Source organism: Aplidium turbinatum, chromosome 11 (genome assembly GCF_918807975.1).
Source record: "Aplidium turbinatum chromosome 11, kaAplTurb1.1, whole genome shotgun sequence".
NCBI classification, from domain to species: Eukaryota; Metazoa; Chordata; class Ascidiacea; order Aplousobranchia; family Polyclinidae; genus Aplidium; species Aplidium turbinatum.
In genome coordinates this window covers 9548021-9565906 of record NC_137482.1, presented here as the reverse complement: position 1 = coordinate 9565906, position 17886 = coordinate 9548021, and the positions used below count along the sequence as shown (strand labels likewise).

The window sequence follows — 17886 nt, the reverse complement described above, 5'->3', positions numbered from 1 at the left end:
TTGCTACAACTATCATTGTTAGGACGAAAAATATGATGAAATTTGTCACAGATTTTTTGAAGTTTTTGTATAAGTCCTTCATTGCCATATTTCCAAGTTGTAATGCAATACCTCAGGTTGCTTTCAATTAAAGAATGGTGTACAAACAGATCAAATTTGACAAATTAAGACAGGGTCTAAATCTTGGTAATTATAAATGCCAAAATTTCTTCGGAGCTTTTGCAGTATTTCTGACACTGATTAATAGACATCTAATTCATGTTGTATATGTAGCACATACTGTAAATATACTTTATCATGCAGGCTACAATAGCCTATAAAATACAGAGGAAACCTTTTCCATTTAAGTTGTGTTAAATTTTTGTGTTAGGCAAGCCGCAAAATCAGTTGACACATACTAACATAACAGCAATAAAAACACAATGCTTGTTTATCCATATCAGTTTTGTATTTGACTCACTAATCTCTGAAAATTTGGACGATAAGTTGTTAATACTGTGCGAGTTAATTCTTCCAAGTGTTCATTTGTTAAGGTTGCACGATGTTTTGATTTTACAAAGTTATAAATTCTTATCAAAATGAATAAGTCAATTCTGGTGCTACTTTTAAGCTTCAACTAATTGCTGCTAAGCGACATTATCAAACTTCCAACTGTTGCTGACTGAACGCAAAATGAGCCAGGAGAGGCACAATGTTGCTTTGCAACGTCACATTTTCATTGTCTAACAATTACTACAGTAAAAGACTCCTTTTTGATCTTTGTATTGTATTGGGTGCAAATTAGATTTTGAATGAAGTGTAAGTAACAAACTTTAATTTTTACCAACCGATTTTCGTGCCTCTATCAATGTGACGCCCATGGCTTGAGCTATGCCTGCCATACCTTAGGTACACCACTGCTTGGTTGAATTTGGGAGATACCGTCTTTTACGGACCATAAAGCGCACCCGATTATAAGGCGCACTGTCAATAAATTGCTTTGATTAGTTTTTTGTTCATACATAAGGCACACCGGGCTATAGAATGCAACGTATTTTAAGGAGTATGGGATACCGTATAAAGTTCATTAAACAAAAATGCGTAATAAATGTAAGCAAGTCACAATAGTACAATGAGCAAAAGAAAAAAATGGGCCTAGTCAATATCACAGTTTACTTGTTGCATAATAAATGTAAGCAAGTCACAATAGTACAATGAGCAAAAGAAAAAATGGGCCTAGTGAATATCACAGAACTTTGCTAATTGCTTCTATCGTAGTTTATTGTGTAACTGTAACACGGTGGTTTATTGATATAATAATAGTATCGGTACTGGTTTTAAGTGTAGGCAATAAAGCACTACTTGATCCATACATTAGGCGCACCGGCTTATAAGGCGCATGATCAATATATGAGGAAAAATAGGATTTAAATTGCGCCTTATGGTCCGTAAAATACGGTAACATATTTATAAAATATAATAATCTTAATTTTTTTGTATTATTACGATTCAATACAAGAGCCACAAAATTTATGCTGATGAGCCGCATGCGGCTTGCGAGCCGCAGTTTGCCCACCGTTGGTATAGACTAATTATATATATGATATGTTCAAAGTAATCTTTAAATAAACACAAGTAGGCTACACAATCACACAAGTGTGGCATTATCCAATTCCAACCATAACAATTTTTTTAGATTTTTATTAACCAAAAGAAAAAGATTATATATAGGCATGTATATATCTTTGGAATCAAAAATCTACAAACTGGTTTCAAACAAACAAGAACAAATACCACACTATAGAGTTTGGTATTACTTAAATAAACTTCTAATTTCCAATGTTTATTTTTGTAGTATGTAATATGTGGGTCTGCTACTATTCGGTGAGTCCGATTCGGTGAGAGCCTTTTTCGGTGAGAGCCCTATTCGGTGATTTTTTTGATTTTTTTTTTTAAAATTATCGGGTACCGTAGCCTAATTAAAACCCCTAACCCCAAACCCCCTAACCTCAAACCCAAAAACCAAAACCCCAAAAACCCAAACCCCCAAAAAAACCCAAAACTCCCAAAAAAACCCCAAACCCCTAACCTCAAACCCAAAAACCAAAACCCCAAAAACCCAAACCCCAAAAACCCCCCAAACCTCAAAAACCCTAACCCCTATAACGGCAATGATAATTAGGCTACGGCGCGCAATAATTTAAAAAAAAACTCACCGAATAGGGCTCTCACCGAAAAAGGCTCTCACCAAATAGGGAACTCACCGAATCGGACTCACCGAATCGGGCCATTCCGGTAATATGTATATAACCTCACTAGTCACTACTACTTTGTTTCCTAGGCTACCTTTAACGGGTGCATTTCATATCGATAAAAAAGTTTTCTAAATACCGTATTATTCTGTAACATGTTTACTTTTTTTTTCTTGATTTATGTATATTAGTTATCATCATCCTTTGCAGCCTGTAGTGTAGTAACCTTCTGCTGAGCAAATACCTTCCCCTTTTTTTGCCAATCCACTCGATTGTGTGTTTTTGTATACCAGTTTGTTGTTCCAGATTCTTTGTCAATCTCATCTTTCCATTTCATTTTTGGCTTTTCTCTTTAGCGTTTGTGTTCCCAGGGTGTCTACTGTCTAAGTTGTTAATTTCTTAGTCCATCTGTTGTCCTGATGTCTTGCTACATGACCTGCCCATGACCATTTTAGTTTTTTGATGTTTAATTGTTTATTATATATATTAGTGGTCTTCCAAATTTAAAATTGTATATACATTTAGTTGTTCATGGAGTTAAAAAGGTTGGTGACCGCTGGTTTAGACGGTCTTAATACTATTTTATAAAGTTTTGCTATTAAGTTATTTATGTTTATGTGTGAAACTCTTACACATCAACCCCCATCTTCACTGATTCAAGGATCAAAGGACTTTGCCTTCATATGGTATGCAACACTTTTTTAAAAACTCAAAGATGTTTTGGCTTAATATTCTCGTGTTAGTGGAGATTTTGTTTGACTTGAAATTCTATAATTATTTTGCAGAGCACCTCAAATATGTAACAATTTAGTATTATATACTTTTTTTGTGTAACAGTTAAGTGAATAAACTTCACCATGGATGGGAGACCTGAAATGGATAGATATTTAATTTTAACTAGAGACTTATTTGTCAATCGTCCAGCAAATGATACGAAATCAAGAAGCTTTGATTCTGTTTCAAGTTCCAGTGAATTTTTTAAAGGTAAATACCGGTATATATAATTATTTTTGCTGAATAAGTATATATAAATCAAAAGACCTTGATTTGATAAAGAACAAATATTAAAATAACTAGTTGTGTCACTATGTAGTATATATATACGGTATGATAAAAAAATTACATTTACAATATAGGAGTTTTCGAAAACATCAGTGTCATTGCTTACTGGTGACTTTATAATTTATTTTGCAATGTTAATTTCACATTTAACCACATGCCATGGATGATGTGCATACACTATATGTACACTTGTACAGGTCATACTGCTATACATGAAGTACGGTATAGTTTAATAAGGCCTCTAAGCTCCCTTCTTTTTCGGCTTTGAAATACTAACAGAGCAGGGAAACGTTGGCTTTTCAAAACCGTCCACCAAACATGGCCTATCGGCTCGGGTCTGCTACTATTCGGTGAGTCCGATTCGGTGAGTTCTTAACTTCTAACTCCTAACCCCTAACCCTAAAATGGCAATGATAATTAGACTACGGTAGGCTACCCAATAATTTAAAAAAAAATTGAAAAAATCACCGAAAAGAGATCGGACTCACCGAATCGGACTCACCGAATCGGACTCACCGAATCGGACTCACCGAATCGGACTCACCGAAACAGGCCATTTCGTATCGGCTCAGTAGTTTGGGGGCATTTAACGACTTCTCAGCTGCTATGACCACGATGGCCACCGGGAGCTTAAAGGCCTGATTTAATAGAAGTTTAGTACAGTGTGCAACAAGTTTATAATATGTATAATATATATAGTTTAATTTTCTGCTCACCAATGGTAGAAAACTTATTTTGTTGTTCCTACCTTTTTATATCTCATGTCACATACTCATCAGTTAACTGAACTTTTTATTGCAACATTTCACCAAGACTTTGTTAAACTTTCAGGAACTATTTTGCGCGAAATGCTTTTGGTAAATTCTTTTGCAAAATTAACCTGTGTTGTGATGGACTCCAATGATGTAATTAAGTGTGATGAAGAAGATGTGGAAGAATTAACTGAGGTATCTTTCGAGACATTTTTTGCAAACCGGATGGTAGCTTATGCAAAATTGTAATTATTCTGAAATGTATTAAAATTTTGCTGTCGTATGATCATTATTTGATATAAAAATGAATATATAAATATGACATATTTTTGAAAAATGTACTGTCATACAGAAAAATAAAGTATATGATATATGTCTACATCTCGCTGGGTGAAAATCTGAAACATGTGGTTTTTGTAATTGCATCTTCCTGCTCTGATAATCTTTTGATTAAGATTATTGAAGACTTGCTTTTGATTAAGATTATCATGATGAATTGCTTGTTATGTATTTCCATCTCTGAAGGCTTTTTGGTTCCAATAAATGTTTTTAAGGATGTATTATTTACTCGTTCAGTAAACTAATATGCTATCACCTCAAGTTAGCGAAGATTACTGAAAACCTCCTTTTTTTGTTTTTGTGTTTCTTGAGTTTACCATTGTCGGTAAAGCTGTATACCGAGGCCAGTGAACATGTTTTAATTCCTAGAATTGTTTATGACACACTAAATATATATCATGACTTAACATAAATCAGTTTATTGTAAAACTCATTTTATCTGTTATGTCACAGATAGAAACATGTTCAACAACTTTATATACAAGCATGTTTCTTTTAACTGAGATATAATTTACTTTTTTTTTTTAAAAGATTGTGAAATATGTTTTTGACATGTATTGTACATCACATATTTGTCTGCATTTGCATTGTAGGATGTCATGTTGCTGCTTGTGGCCATTTCAAGTTGCAAGGAGAGATATAAAGTGTTTTGTGACAAACGAAGACTTGCTGATGGTTTGGAAATGCAACCCGGATGTGATGTCATTGTGAGACTCTCCACAATGTCTGGAGAAGTTTTTGGTATGATTTGGTTGTGTGGTAATAGATTGAGAAATATTTCACATCTGCCTTATCCTGAAAAACTTTTTCTGCTGCTTGTTCATTTTTTGTAGTTGTGACTGCTGGCTGCTTTTGCAAATTGTTATTTGTTTATTATGAACGCGGTGATGCTTGCAGTCCAAGAGTGGAATTCGACTGTGTCTTCTCTTCTCAGTTGTTCTGTTAGCAACAATATTTGTTCCAACTTTAACTAATGTTTCCAAACCTTCAACGTGACATTGAGTGAAAGAAGTAAATGATGTCTTTTCCCACACTGAGCATTGTTTTACATAGTCTGTGATACTCGTTGAAGGCCAATGCCAAACAGACTGGCAACAAGATGGCCACTTCAAATTGTCCTGTTCCCAGTCAAGTCACCTGAGAATAATAGGTTTTTGGTGTCTCATACTAGCCACTGTGTTTGATGTGTGGTACTTTCCCATTTCCCAAATACGTGTCTAAAAATAGTGTCAACAATGTTATTATGCCAACAGTATTATTGTGTAACATTGTAGTGGTTGTCAACTCTTTGTGGTAAGCTCACTGCGCTCAAAAGTGATTCTCATGGTTTCATGTAATTGGACTTGGGCAAACTTTTGTGCCTGTGCGGCCCATATTGACGTGTTTCTAAAAAAAATTGTCGTTTTGAATCTTCCATTTCTATGCCATTTTCAAGTTCGTGTTATAACTTTAAGATTTTTTTTTAAATTGAAGTTTACTGTTCAGGAAAACTGCACTACAAAGGTTTATTGCATAACCAAATTGGCACTCGTTTTGGAGTCGAATTAATCAACGTACGTGGTAAAGGAAATACGAACGGCACTGTCAACAAGTACAGGTTGGTGCATTGGCTACAATTGCGGCTACTAGAACTTAAAAATAGTGTTTTGTGGATTCTTCTTTCCCATAATGGTCAACTCCCCGAACCGCATATTACCTTTTTAGATACTTTGATTGTCCTGACGAATGTGGGATCTTTCTTCCCCTCAACAGGGTCATGTCAGCGGATTATGATCAATTTCGAGCGACTACGCCAACCGTCCGTCGCAGCCTTGCGGAAAAGCCAGTGTCGTCATCACTGAGATCATCTGGCAGTTCAAACTCCCATGTTCTCGCAAGAAATGCGGGGCCAAGCAGCCAGCCAGGTTTGTTCGCAAACCGTTTTAGATTGTCTCCAACCATCGAACTAGTTTATTTTTGCATTGATTTGGCCTGGTTTTATGAATGCGAGCATGGAACTGTAAATAGGTAGTAGTACTCAGTTGGAGCGAATAAATATCACATTTTGCCATGATAGTTTAAACTTGAAAACAAAGTACTTTGTGGACCTATTACTACTTTAGGCCCACTACTGATTAGATTTGATGCCACAGCACATTTATTTACAAGAACAAGTCATGTGATAATGACGTAACCCTCCGACCTGCTATGACAGTGTTGTTATATAATAGTTTCAAGTCATTTCATCATACGACTCTCTATCATGCAATGTCATTAAAAAGCTAAAAATAGCATTTTTTGGTTTGTTTACAATGAAAACAAGGAAGATTTCTTCATCGATGGCAACAACCAAAGACTGGCTAACTGCCTTCATTGAGATATGTTGTAATATAGGGGATACTGGATAGCCCTAACAAAAGTTACCATTTTACTATCGTTTCAACATCTCCAGAAGTATTTTTTCTTAAATGAAAAGTTCAGAAAAAAAGTTTTTAGCCTGGTAAAAACCTGATACCGGTACATTAATAACTTTTATACGTATTTCTTTACTTCAAAAATTCGTTCACTATCGCATTGGTCAGTTCTATTTGTAGATTGAATGATTGATTGAATCTTTATCCTCGGACTGGGAAAGCTTCTTGCAGAGCTTAATCCTGGCAGTTTCGCATGCTTGTAGAGGCTTTGAATCACAGACCCGGTCACCGAGATTGACAGAGTGAAGTTTCCGATTGTTGAAATCTTGTTGGCGGAGAATTATTCCATTCATTAGATGCCGCTGAATGGAGAGCAATCCTTAACGTTCGTTGCTCAAGCACACACCCCGAGAGTCGAACCAGAGCCGCTTGATCTTGAAGCTTCTTCGTTCCAGAAGTGACGGGCTAACCAATTGAGCTATCGGGGATGGTTAGATTGTTCAAGATGGTTAGCATGTTCAAGAATCACTGCTTAAAAATTCTTGTTGCTACCAAATAAAACATGCTGTCTTCAAGATTACTTAAAGCTTTCATCGATTGCGTTTATTGACGACGAATTGATTGACGAATCTTCAAAGTGTAGTGACAACTACTGTATATAATAATTATATATACCTGCATGTGAGAAATTCCGTCTCTGCAATCACTCAGTTTTATTATTTACGGAATGTAGTTCTTCTTTTGCTGTTCCTCTCGTCTAAAATGCTGAAAAGTAACAGTTCAGCAGCCAATGGCCCTAAGAAAGCCCGTAGACACCTCTCTAGAACCGCTTACAGCTCATAATCATGAGAGAAATCAAGGGATGTAGTCGAAGGGGTGCCACCTCGGCAATCGATAGTTTGTGGTCAGTGTTTCTTTCTTTTAGCCTTTCACCCATAAGACATGACCAACAAGGCTATATGTCAAGCAACCACACGGCATTTAACATAATCCATTAAAATTGAACATATACTATAAGCTAATTAGTTTATGAAAGCTAAAACCTCAATTGCTAAGGTAACAGGGATCAGTAGTCAGTAGATGTAACAGAAAATATATTTCGCACTTGCTAGTGCATCGTCAGTTCTGATGCTGAATCAGATTAGAACTGACGATGCACTAGCAAGTGCGAAATATATTTTCTGTTACATCTACTGACTACTGATCTCTGTTACCTTAGCAATTGAGGTTTTAGCTTTCTAGATATGGAACAGGGATCGTTTCAGAACAAGACTAGGTCAGAAAGCGAGGCAGACTCCGACTCAGCTCAGCAGCAGCCTAAAGCAGTTAGCTAATTAGTTTATGTTCAATTTTAATGGATTATGTTAAATGCCGTGTGGTTGCTTGGTTGTATATGTCTGTGGTTGAAGAAAGTGACCTCTTTACCAAAATTGTAAGGCTATATGTGGTTATACAAGGTAGCACAACATTGTTCGTGTGCTACAGCTCGAACTAACAGATATGTTTAGATGACGGTGCCTCCATCAGGGCAACTAGCCAACCCCAAGCGCTCAAACGCCAGAAGCTAGTGGCACTGCTTAAAACAGCGGTTATACCGCTGAGTGCTCGGTAAATAATGCAACGAAACTACAGCTTTATCAACAGAATGTTTTCCTGGCCTGTGTTTGAGAATCAAGTTTTATTTGCAGCGCCATCCCGTTCTGCCGAACCCGAGCCCATCATCGGCTTGACAGAAGAAGAGAAAAACAATCTTCAAGTCCACATCGGGATGGATGTTTATATTTTCACCGAAGTAAGAGGAAGAGAAAGTCAAGAAAGGGGAACCGTCAAGTTTATAGGTACTTTTTGCAACCAACAGAAGTCATTTTACGTCGTTTTAACTCCTCGCGACGTTAAAGTTATGTGAAATGACTTCTTTGCTAATTAGATTGTTTTCTTTTTGTATGGAAGTCGTAACCAGCGAGAAAGGGAAGTAACGTGACGTCACTTATCCTTTGTATGTTCTGGTTTGTGATATTAAACCGATACTTTGTGAATGTCACCTTTTCGTTGGCATTCAGACAGCCCGTTTTGCTTAAATAAAGTCGTTCAGTTCAACTTCGATTTCACTGCTAATGTTTGTTTAATGTACATTACATTCATTGTGATACTGCGCGCAAAACAGCACATAGCAGAAAGTAGTTTATAACTTTGTATGCCTTAATAAGAAAAAATCCATTAAAGAAAAAAAAGCTTGTACTATTTTTAAAGTTTCTTTATGCACGAGCACCGAGCAGATATAGTGCCTGTGGTTAAGGCCTAATCCATAAAACGGTTTAACATAGCCAGACTTGAACAGTGGTACATGTGGCGTCTTAAGTCATTTGTATAGAATAGAGGCACACTTTTAATGCCTTCCACTGCGAATGTGCTTTCTTGTTCCAACCTCAACCTTTGTGCAACCCTAAAAATGTGATATTCCCTTAATTTCGAAGTATGTAGTATAAAAGGTGAAAGTGCCGTGTATATTCGAATCATTTCCTGGTTCCATTCTGCTGAGAGGTGAACTGGTCCCGATTTGCGTCATGTAAACCTTCCTGTTCCCTAACCGAACTTTGCTAGTTGGGGGCGAACCACTCTTTATTGTTGGCGTCGTGTCTAAAGCGATTGCACTCATTTCAAGGACGGATGCCGAAGGAGTTACCTACGTCTGAGATTTACGTCGGCATCGACCTTGTCAATCCTGTTGGGAACGGACGTGGCGTGTTCAACAAGCGACATTTGTTTCAAACCAAATCAAACCACGCTGCTCTGGTGCCACTCACTGGCGTTCTAGCTGCTTCAACTTGTGACGACACCCCGCCTCTTGCCGCAACCACTTCAAAGGTCAGAGAGGATTCAAATCCTGAGAAATCAAAAATAATTACGATACTTTTTTTTTGCAAAGTCACCGGAAAAGAACGTAAACATTTCTGTGATGACGTCAGGTTATTTATGCATTCTCATTTATTGATTAATTATTATCAGGTTCATGCATTCTATGCTCATAAAAAAACAATCTATGGGCATTGATTGAACGTCTGCAGACCATTGTGCAGCAGATGTAGGCGTAGTTAAATCTGTCATATCATCAATTTGGCCGTTTGTTAAAGAAAATATGACCCGTTTTGTCATGAATTTCCTGTTTCGTTTCTTCTTTTTTCTGTACAAGTGATATAATTTGCCTTTGAGTAGTCCTCCGTGGAATACTTTGTATTGCAATTCGCAACCATTTATTCTGGACAAGAAAATCTTGTGTTGGAAGCGTTGTGTCGAATCCTGAGTGCTGCGAGCCACTGCGTTGTTTTGATGTTAGTTTATTGATTCGAAACTGGTATTTTGTAGGCGAGAAGCACTGCGTCCGAACCATCAAATGGCGCTTTGCTCCACAAACAATCGAATAACACCAACAAATTCCATAGCGAACCACAGTACCGACTGGGATATGACGAGCCAGCAAGGGCTGCCAAGTCTTCCAGCCACTCAACGTTTCCACGCCAGAAAGTTTTCCATAACGCTCATAGCAGCACCGTACCCCTAGCTGACGATGGTTATTTAACGCCCTTCTCAACAACCACCTTGCCGAGACATTTGCGCTCTAATCGCGGGATGCCTGATGGAGGACCCATCCCGGACTTTGATGAAGATCTTCATTCCCAAATCGACATTTACGGTGGAAATGGAAACCGACAACCCTTAACCGACCAAGATAAAAGATTAGTACAACAGCAGCCATCTACTATTCAAGTACGCTTATAGCTTATGAAATATAATATCTAACTTAAGCTGCAGTACTTTAACAACCACTGTGGAGTTATTGCTGCATTTGGTATAGACTGCGGGTTTTTAAAAAGTTTGTTTGAGTTGTGTTTGTGGTAGTTATTCGTAGTTAGCATTCAGCACGCTTGATTGTTTTTAAATCATTTCAACATCTAGCTACTTAGATTTGATCGAAAGAAAATTAGTTTTGATGGCTGGGTTGTATCAGTTTCATCATTTCGTGTTCTTGCAACGCGTCACGATTGATAACCCAGACAGCAAAATTTGTCATGTTTACACTGATTCAACGTCTGCAGACGTTGAATCAATGTAAAAATGACAGATTTTGCTGCCTGGGAACGGAGATAAAGCTTTGATAAAATAACCTATTGATAAAGCTGTGGCCACCGTAAAGCGGCTTTTTTGATATCTAGTTCAAATAGAAAGATTTGATTTATTTCAAGCAATCATTAACTCAACCGAAGGCTAAGTTATTCAAATGCAGAATCCACTGTTAAAGGGGACCATGTCTCACCGTATGTTATGTTGAACAGAAATCCACAATATTGACGCCAACTCCAAGGCAAAATTTTAATGGTAAGTTCTTGCATGATTCTTATTAAGTTTTCAGCTTCTTGCCCGGTTGCAGTGGTTGCGAGTGGGCTGTTTTAAACCAAACTTGCATCTAAAGTTAGCTATCAAGAGCTGCTTCAAGCATATCACTTCAACGTTTCCAGACGTTTAAAATGATGAGAAAACGACAGCTTTTGATTGGCTGTAAATATAAGTGCACGTCTGTTTCCTTATATATCCATAAGCAAGTCGCATCCGAAACTGACTTCATATCAAACTACAATACCACAAGAAAAATGTTGAAGTTTATCAAACTTTCCAGGCAGGAAATCAGTTTTTGCGTAGATTCAACTCCTGCAGACGTAAATCTGACTAAATTGATTTAACGTCTGAAGACGTTTATGCAACGTAAAACATGGTTACATTTCTGGCTGAGTTGACTCATGCTTTGTGTTGTTCAGCGGAAAGCTTCGATTTTGTTTCATCGTACCTTGAAGTTGGTTCCATGGTGGAAGTCATGGATGGCATAGAACACTTGGGCGACGTGGGAATTATTGGCCCTCTATATGGCGTCATAAGGTGGATAGGAACTATCCCACACGTCGAAGACGCGGTAAGCAAAACAGCTAGATACAAGAGTTGACTGAACTTTGTGTTACTTAGTTGCCACGTGCCTTACGACAGAGTCATGTAACACGGTAGGGGATTTTATGTACTTACGTCAGACCAACAACGCTTCCGAAACTCGGTTTGAAATCTAATCGTCATACTTTGATGACTTTCAAACCTTTATATTTTGAATAAATGGTGGTCTCTGTAACCCAGATGGATGTGTCACATTCAAAAAAACTATTACACTTTAACCTCTTGAAACCATCAATAATTATTACCAACCAACGCACAGCCTTGTTTTAAATTGCGTTTATTTGTTTTCATCTTAAAATTGTTAATGACCCAGACAGCAAATCAATCGATTTTACATGGATTCAACGTCTGCAGATGTTGAAGCAATGTAAAAAGCGTTTAATTTTCTGGCTGGGGAGCGGTTAAAGAGTTATAAAAAGCCCAACACTAAAAACAACATGTCAAAAATGTCATTTTATGTGATATATTAGCTTAAGCACTATGGGGTAAGATTGACCATTTTGCGTCTGACATGAATCTAAGTTGTGCTTGCAGTTGACATCTGAATGACCATTGTTACTATGTCTTTCCGGTTTTTTATTTGTGACTGCTTGACTTAAAACCTTTATGGTTACTTCGCAGCCTCCCGTTACTGTGACCCCGCTACTTGCGCGCTTGAATTTGTTATATCATGATTCGTGATAATTTTTTTTTGCAGTAATGTTGTGTTTGCATTTAATCGCACACGTTTTTTCGCTGTAAGTACCAAATTCTACTTTGCGAAGCTGGATGTTTTAATCATTGCGGCTCCGGCTACTCTTTCACTGCCGCCATCAAATCTAATTATTTTCTATCAACACTTAACAGGAAACGATGGCCGGAGTTGAACTGGAGTTGCCTGTTCCTGGTCTCACTGATGGCCTCTTGTACGATCGACGATATTTTACTTGTCCGCCGGAAAGAGCTCTCTTTGTTTATTTACACAACTGTCGATCTGACCCAAGATTTGCCGGCTCAGGTAATAATTCATGTTACCAAGCACTCTCGCATGCATGCGTGGATATAAAGCATTAAATATCGTTCTGATGTCAAGTTACGTTTGGTAAACATTGAAATCGCATGCGCAGCATTAAAAGATCATATTGTCGAATTATGTTTTCCAAACATTAAAATTAGTTTACACTCAACTATGTGAAATTTGATTATATTAACCTTGCGTTTTTTAAATCTTTAATTAGAGACAAGGCGTTTGCGTGCATCATTTGCATACTGTACTTGCGAGTTAAAAGAATGTGAAAATAATATCATTATAATCGCATTCAGCAGAAGACGGTTTGCTTCTAAAAAGTAAAGGTTCAAATTCTACTTCTCAGCTCTAATCGCTTTTATCATTGCTGTGTTGATTTGCGTTGTTCAGTGCCCGCCCCTATGTCAACTGACGTGGCCAAGCACTCCAATACTCCCGAAAGATTTCCAACTCACAGATTTGGTGGTTTCGAAGCATCGAGTTTGCCCGGTCGTGTGAAGCCACCCAGCAAGCTTGATGACGTCATGATCGGGAAAGGGAAAGGTATCCAAGGCCATCACAACTCGTGCTATCTTGACAGCACACTTTTTAGGTAATGATAAGTCTAGGTATAGATTTTTAAATTACGTTACCACTGGTTTGAAGAAAGCAGCAATTGACGGTGGGGTGGTATCGCCTCCTGCTTAATGATTGTCAAAATTTTGTTTCATTGTACAAAATATTCAATGATGTTTTTTCACAGCTTGTTCGCGTATTCATATTGTTTGGATTCAATTTTGTTTCGTAACAAAGTTCCTTCGGATCTTCAGCAATATCAAGATGTGCAGCAGGTATTTAAAGTCAAACGTTGTTGCATGACTGTGCTGTGCGTGTGTGAAAAGTGCAAGACCTCTACCCACGCAAACATTATATCTGCAGGTTTGAACAAATTGCGATATTTGAGTTGAAGTTGGATTTTCTTCCTAAACTCATCTGATGTTGCTTACAGATCATAGAAGTACTTACTGCCACGACCTCATTGTATGGACATTATCTTGCCCTGTAGCTATTACATTGCACATGGCTTGCCAACATAATGTGAACATCATTTTTAATGCTACAATTTCTACATTTAATTTCCCTGCATGATTTAGCCACCCATTTTTTGTTGTATTTTAAAAGTAATTTGACTCCTTGTTGCTTTCAGGTTCTCAAAGAAGACATTGTAAACCCTTTACGAAAACGAAACTTTGTGCGCGCTGATAAGATAATGAAGTTGCGTGAAATGCTGGATAAGCTGGGTTCTGTCACTGGCTTGACCAACGAAGAAAAGGACCCCGAAGAATTTTTACAAACTTTGTTAAATCACGTACGTCGTCTTTTCATAAAATATCATTATTTTTACGCTGTAATTTTTTTAAAGAATCTGGTTCTTCATTGTGCTTCAGAAATATTGTTATGTTTCTGCACGGAGTGAACGTTGTATTTTTGTTTTTAGACGTTTTTTTAAACCCTTTTACAGGTTTTTAAAGCAGAACCTTTGTTTGAGCTGCGCCAAGGGGATTCCGACCACATACAAGAATGTTATTTTTATCAAATATTTATGGATAAAGATGAGAAGATGGTTCTTCCCAGCACACAGCTGCTCATCGAACAATCTTTCCTCGCATCCGATTTAAAATTCCGCGAAGTTCCTGTATGTCTCATACTTCAAATGCCCAGGTAAAAATGTCACGAGTTTTGCAGAGAGCTGTACCTGGCTGCCTTTGTGTCACGGTATATTTAACTCTGTGATTTGTCATCTGTTCAGGTTTGGAAAAGATTATAAAATGTACAATAGAGTTCGCCCCAGTTTAACCCTGGATGTAACCGACATGCTCGAAAAACTCCCTCGAAGTTGCACTGTGTGCGGAGGCCTCGCCGAATATGAATGCCAGCAATGTTCAATAGAACGATCAATGCAGGTGTGTTGTCACTTGAAATTTGAAACCGTCTTTACACGCTGCGTTTGGCTGAACATGATCTTTACTTTTCCAGGAACATATAAGTTCGTACTGCGACCAGTGCGCTAAAATCTGTCACCAGCACCCCATGAGAAGGCAACACCAGTATAAAAAAATTGAAGTCTTTGACGAATATAGGTGAGGCTTAGACTACTAGGCCTACTCAACTTTTTATTAGAAAAAGAGATCGGTAAGCAAAAACCTTTCTTCGACAATTAGAGCAGAATACGGGACTGCAGTGCAGGAACATGAACCGTCAAATGTGATGTGGAACAAAGAAACGTCTGGAAAACTACGTTGATGGTGTCCGGCTTTTTTCGCACGAGATTTCTGTCTCATTTACATATTTTGGTAAATGTTTGTATTAAACCGTGTGAATGCGATATTTTCTCGTTGGCACGGTTAGTTCAGTGGTTTCATCCTCTGCCTAGTGATCGTGAGAACGAGAGTTCGACGCCCGTCGAAGTCAAACTTTTTTTTTCTTTGAATTAATTTTTGCGGTGCACATGAGCTTTTCAAAAAAACTAGGGTTAGGGAAAGCTTATATTTTATTATCATTGCAGAATTTCATTGGCAAATAGTTATTTCGCAATCTGAATCAACCAATCTCTCAGAACACTTTCGGAAAATCTTACTTTTGGAGTGACTAGAATCAATGAGACAGAAATCTCGTGGAAAAAAAATTTCGCGTCCGGGTACGCCCGAATAGATGATGATACTCAAATTTTCTGTTTACAAGTAGGCTTAATAAAAGGAATGTGTGGTTTGGTTTGTAAAAAAAAATGGCTTTTTGTTTTTAGAAGTTTCATTGCTCAAGAAGGTGAAGCTCCGGTTGCACGTCATATTCTAGATTTGTACGCCGTGGTCTGCATTGAGACTAGTCATTACGTCGCCTTTGCAAAGTAAGTTTTCAATGCGGCTGCCAACTGCTAACACAATGTACAATCTCTCATCTCACCGAAACTTTCTGTTTCTCGACGCCTCAAGGTGCAAGCAGATGGTAATTTCCCTGTATAGTCTCGACTTGCTGAGGATGTTTTGATACCGCTCACTGTTTATTTGCTTTGTCAAGGTGCGGTCGAGGTCGAAATGCAAAGTGGTGCTTCTTCGACAGCATGGCGGACAGGGTCGGCGAGCAAAACGGCTACAATGTACCAGAAGTGACGCTCTGCGACCACTTTGAAGACTGGTTAGAAATGGACCAGAGCAAACTGTTGGAAATGGATCAAAAAGAAATGCCTGAGCATATGAGAAGACTACTTTGTGATGCTTACATGTGTTTATATCAAAGTTGGGATAGAATTCCTTATACGTGATTTTTTAAACAAGAAAAACTTCCTTTCTTGATGGTTTCAATTCGATTTTCAACAAGAAAGACAAGATAAACTTTTTTTTTTAGCACCATGCCCGTTTTCAATTTGAACGAAAATAATTTTGCTGGACATTTTTTCATTGCTTATTGACGTCAATGTTTCATCGCCACGTTTGCTTCTGCGAGTTGTTATCATGCGACCTGAATGAATTTTGAGGACAGTTTTATCTATTGAGCTATTCTGCACCCGCGTTCCCACCCAGAGTATTTTTTGGTGTTAATTTCTTTATGATCGCATTACCGTTGAATTTTATGATGTGCTGTCACGTGAAGGTATTGTTGAATAAAACCGCGTCCCTCTAAGGCTAGTTCTTTTTAAACTTTTGATAAGACTCTCCCATTGTGCATACCTACAGCTGCTTAGAGTTGATCTGCATTTATTTACATGTCGTGAAATATAAATATATCCAGTGTCAATACCGTTCTTATAAGACATTTGATGTTTAAACAAAAAATTTTGATGTTTAAACAAAACATCAAACAAAAAGTTTTTGTCTGATGTTCACTCTACTCTTTAACCAATATTTCATTCACTTTAGATCGTCGTATATCTTGTACCTCATAAATAGTAGAGGTCTGCTTTAATAAATCCATGTAAACGAGCTGAGGAACGATCTTAAAATACTAGTAAGACCCACCAATTACAAATTAATAAGTCGTCTTTGTAACATTCTGAAGGCAGATACTTAAGGTACCTACGTCTTGTATATCGAAATCGTTTTGTCACTACTACGATTGCAAAACCTTTCTTTAAATATAAGATTCAGTAAGCTGACTTTTTTATTGAAGTTATTTATATTTTTGTTGTTTATTTATTATTTTACTTTCCGTCACTGGCCTGAGATGCTTCCGATGAAAATTGCTGATCTCAAGTGTGCCACAAAGCTGATGTCATGGTTTTGTTTTCAAAAAATCGTGCTCAGCGACTCTGATGTTCTACACGTGGGGTTAATAAAGTCACCTTTCGCATTAATTCTACGTCTGCCGTAGTTCAATTAATGCAAATAAGGACTGATAGGGTAGTTGCTCGATGGTACAGCCCTGGGTGGCAATAAAAAAGATATTTGGCAGCCCTGATAACTTTTGAGTAAGTTTCAGGTGTACTTTTAGTACGCCATAAAAATATTTCAAAAAATGATTATCAATCGACAATAAAATATTCTGCACTGCACTGAGAAATTTAGCGTTGAGAAAATTAACCAAGTTTATTGATCTGTTGCTGTATTTGTGCAGACCAGCGATGTCCCATGCTTGCAATGCAAATCAAGGAACATGAGATTAAACTGTTGCTAAGCAATCTACCATTGCCAGTACAATTACTATGGTCAATTTATTGTTAAATAAGTGTCAGTGCAGGTTTGGCCCTATAATTTATGTAAAAATAGTGTCTTAAAAAATGGTAATCATATCGATTGGAAACTTCAAGCCTGCTCATTGAGGCGCATGATTTAAAGACTATATGGAATAGAAGTTGTGGTGCAAGGGAATCCTTGGTTACGCCAAGGAGATCAGCTTTTGACAATTAAGCTACACGATTTTTTTTCGCACATGTTGTTTCTTTCTTTTCATTTGCGGAATAGTTATTTTATTGAGATGACAATTTCCTTAACCAAGCTTCAGTTAACTTTAGAATTAACTGCGAATTTGCTGTTTTTTAGTTGTGGATGATGCAATATGTTATTTTTGTTTGTATACTTGTTGTTTGGAAAGCAGTCAATAAAACCGAGACACCAAAGGAATTCCACGGTGAAAAC

At 37.5% G+C, this 17886-nt stretch overlaps 1 protein-coding gene across 2 annotated transcripts; it reads left to right on the top strand.

Moving 5' to 3' along the window:
* Nucleotides 1-3088: 3088 nt before the first annotated feature.
* LOC145780052 (ubiquitin carboxyl-terminal hydrolase CYLD-like) lies at nt 3089-17871 on the top strand. Of its 2 annotated transcripts, none has more exons than XM_082591764.1 (19): nt 3089-3215; nt 4125-4240; nt 4978-5125; nt 5870-5981; nt 6137-6288; nt 8466-8615; nt 9440-9642; nt 10141-10542; nt 11109-11151; nt 11589-11740; nt 12619-12769; nt 13169-13370; nt 13521-13608; nt 13965-14126; nt 14280-14479; nt 14568-14721; nt 14795-14898; nt 15561-15662; nt 15833-17871. In XM_082591764.1, the coding sequence occupies exons 1-19, from the start codon at nt 3089-3091 to the stop codon at nt 16074-16076; spliced, it is 3012 nt and encodes a 1003-aa protein (XP_082447890.1). In that variant the 3' UTR covers nt 16077-17871. The 2 variants fall into 2 exon arrangements, with proteins under 2 accessions (XP_082447890.1, XP_082447889.1); XM_082591763.1 differs by having other exon boundaries at nt 6089-6288.
* The last annotated feature ends 15 nt before the right edge of the window (nt 17872-17886 follow it).

Bases quoted from the DNA above. Each gene is read 5' to 3' on its own strand.
- LOC145780052 (XM_082591763.1), top strand. From the start codon at position 3,089: ATGGATGGGAGACCTGAAATGGATAGATATTTAATTTTAACTAGAGAC. The intron at 12,770-13,168 runs GTAATAATTCAT...TGCGTTGTTCAG, and splicing joins CCCAAGATTTGCCGGCTCAG to TGCCCGCCCCTATGTCAACT. The intron at 14,722-14,794 runs GTGTGTTGTCAC...TTACTTTTCCAG, and splicing joins CAATAGAACGATCAATGCAG to GAACATATAAGTTCGTACTG.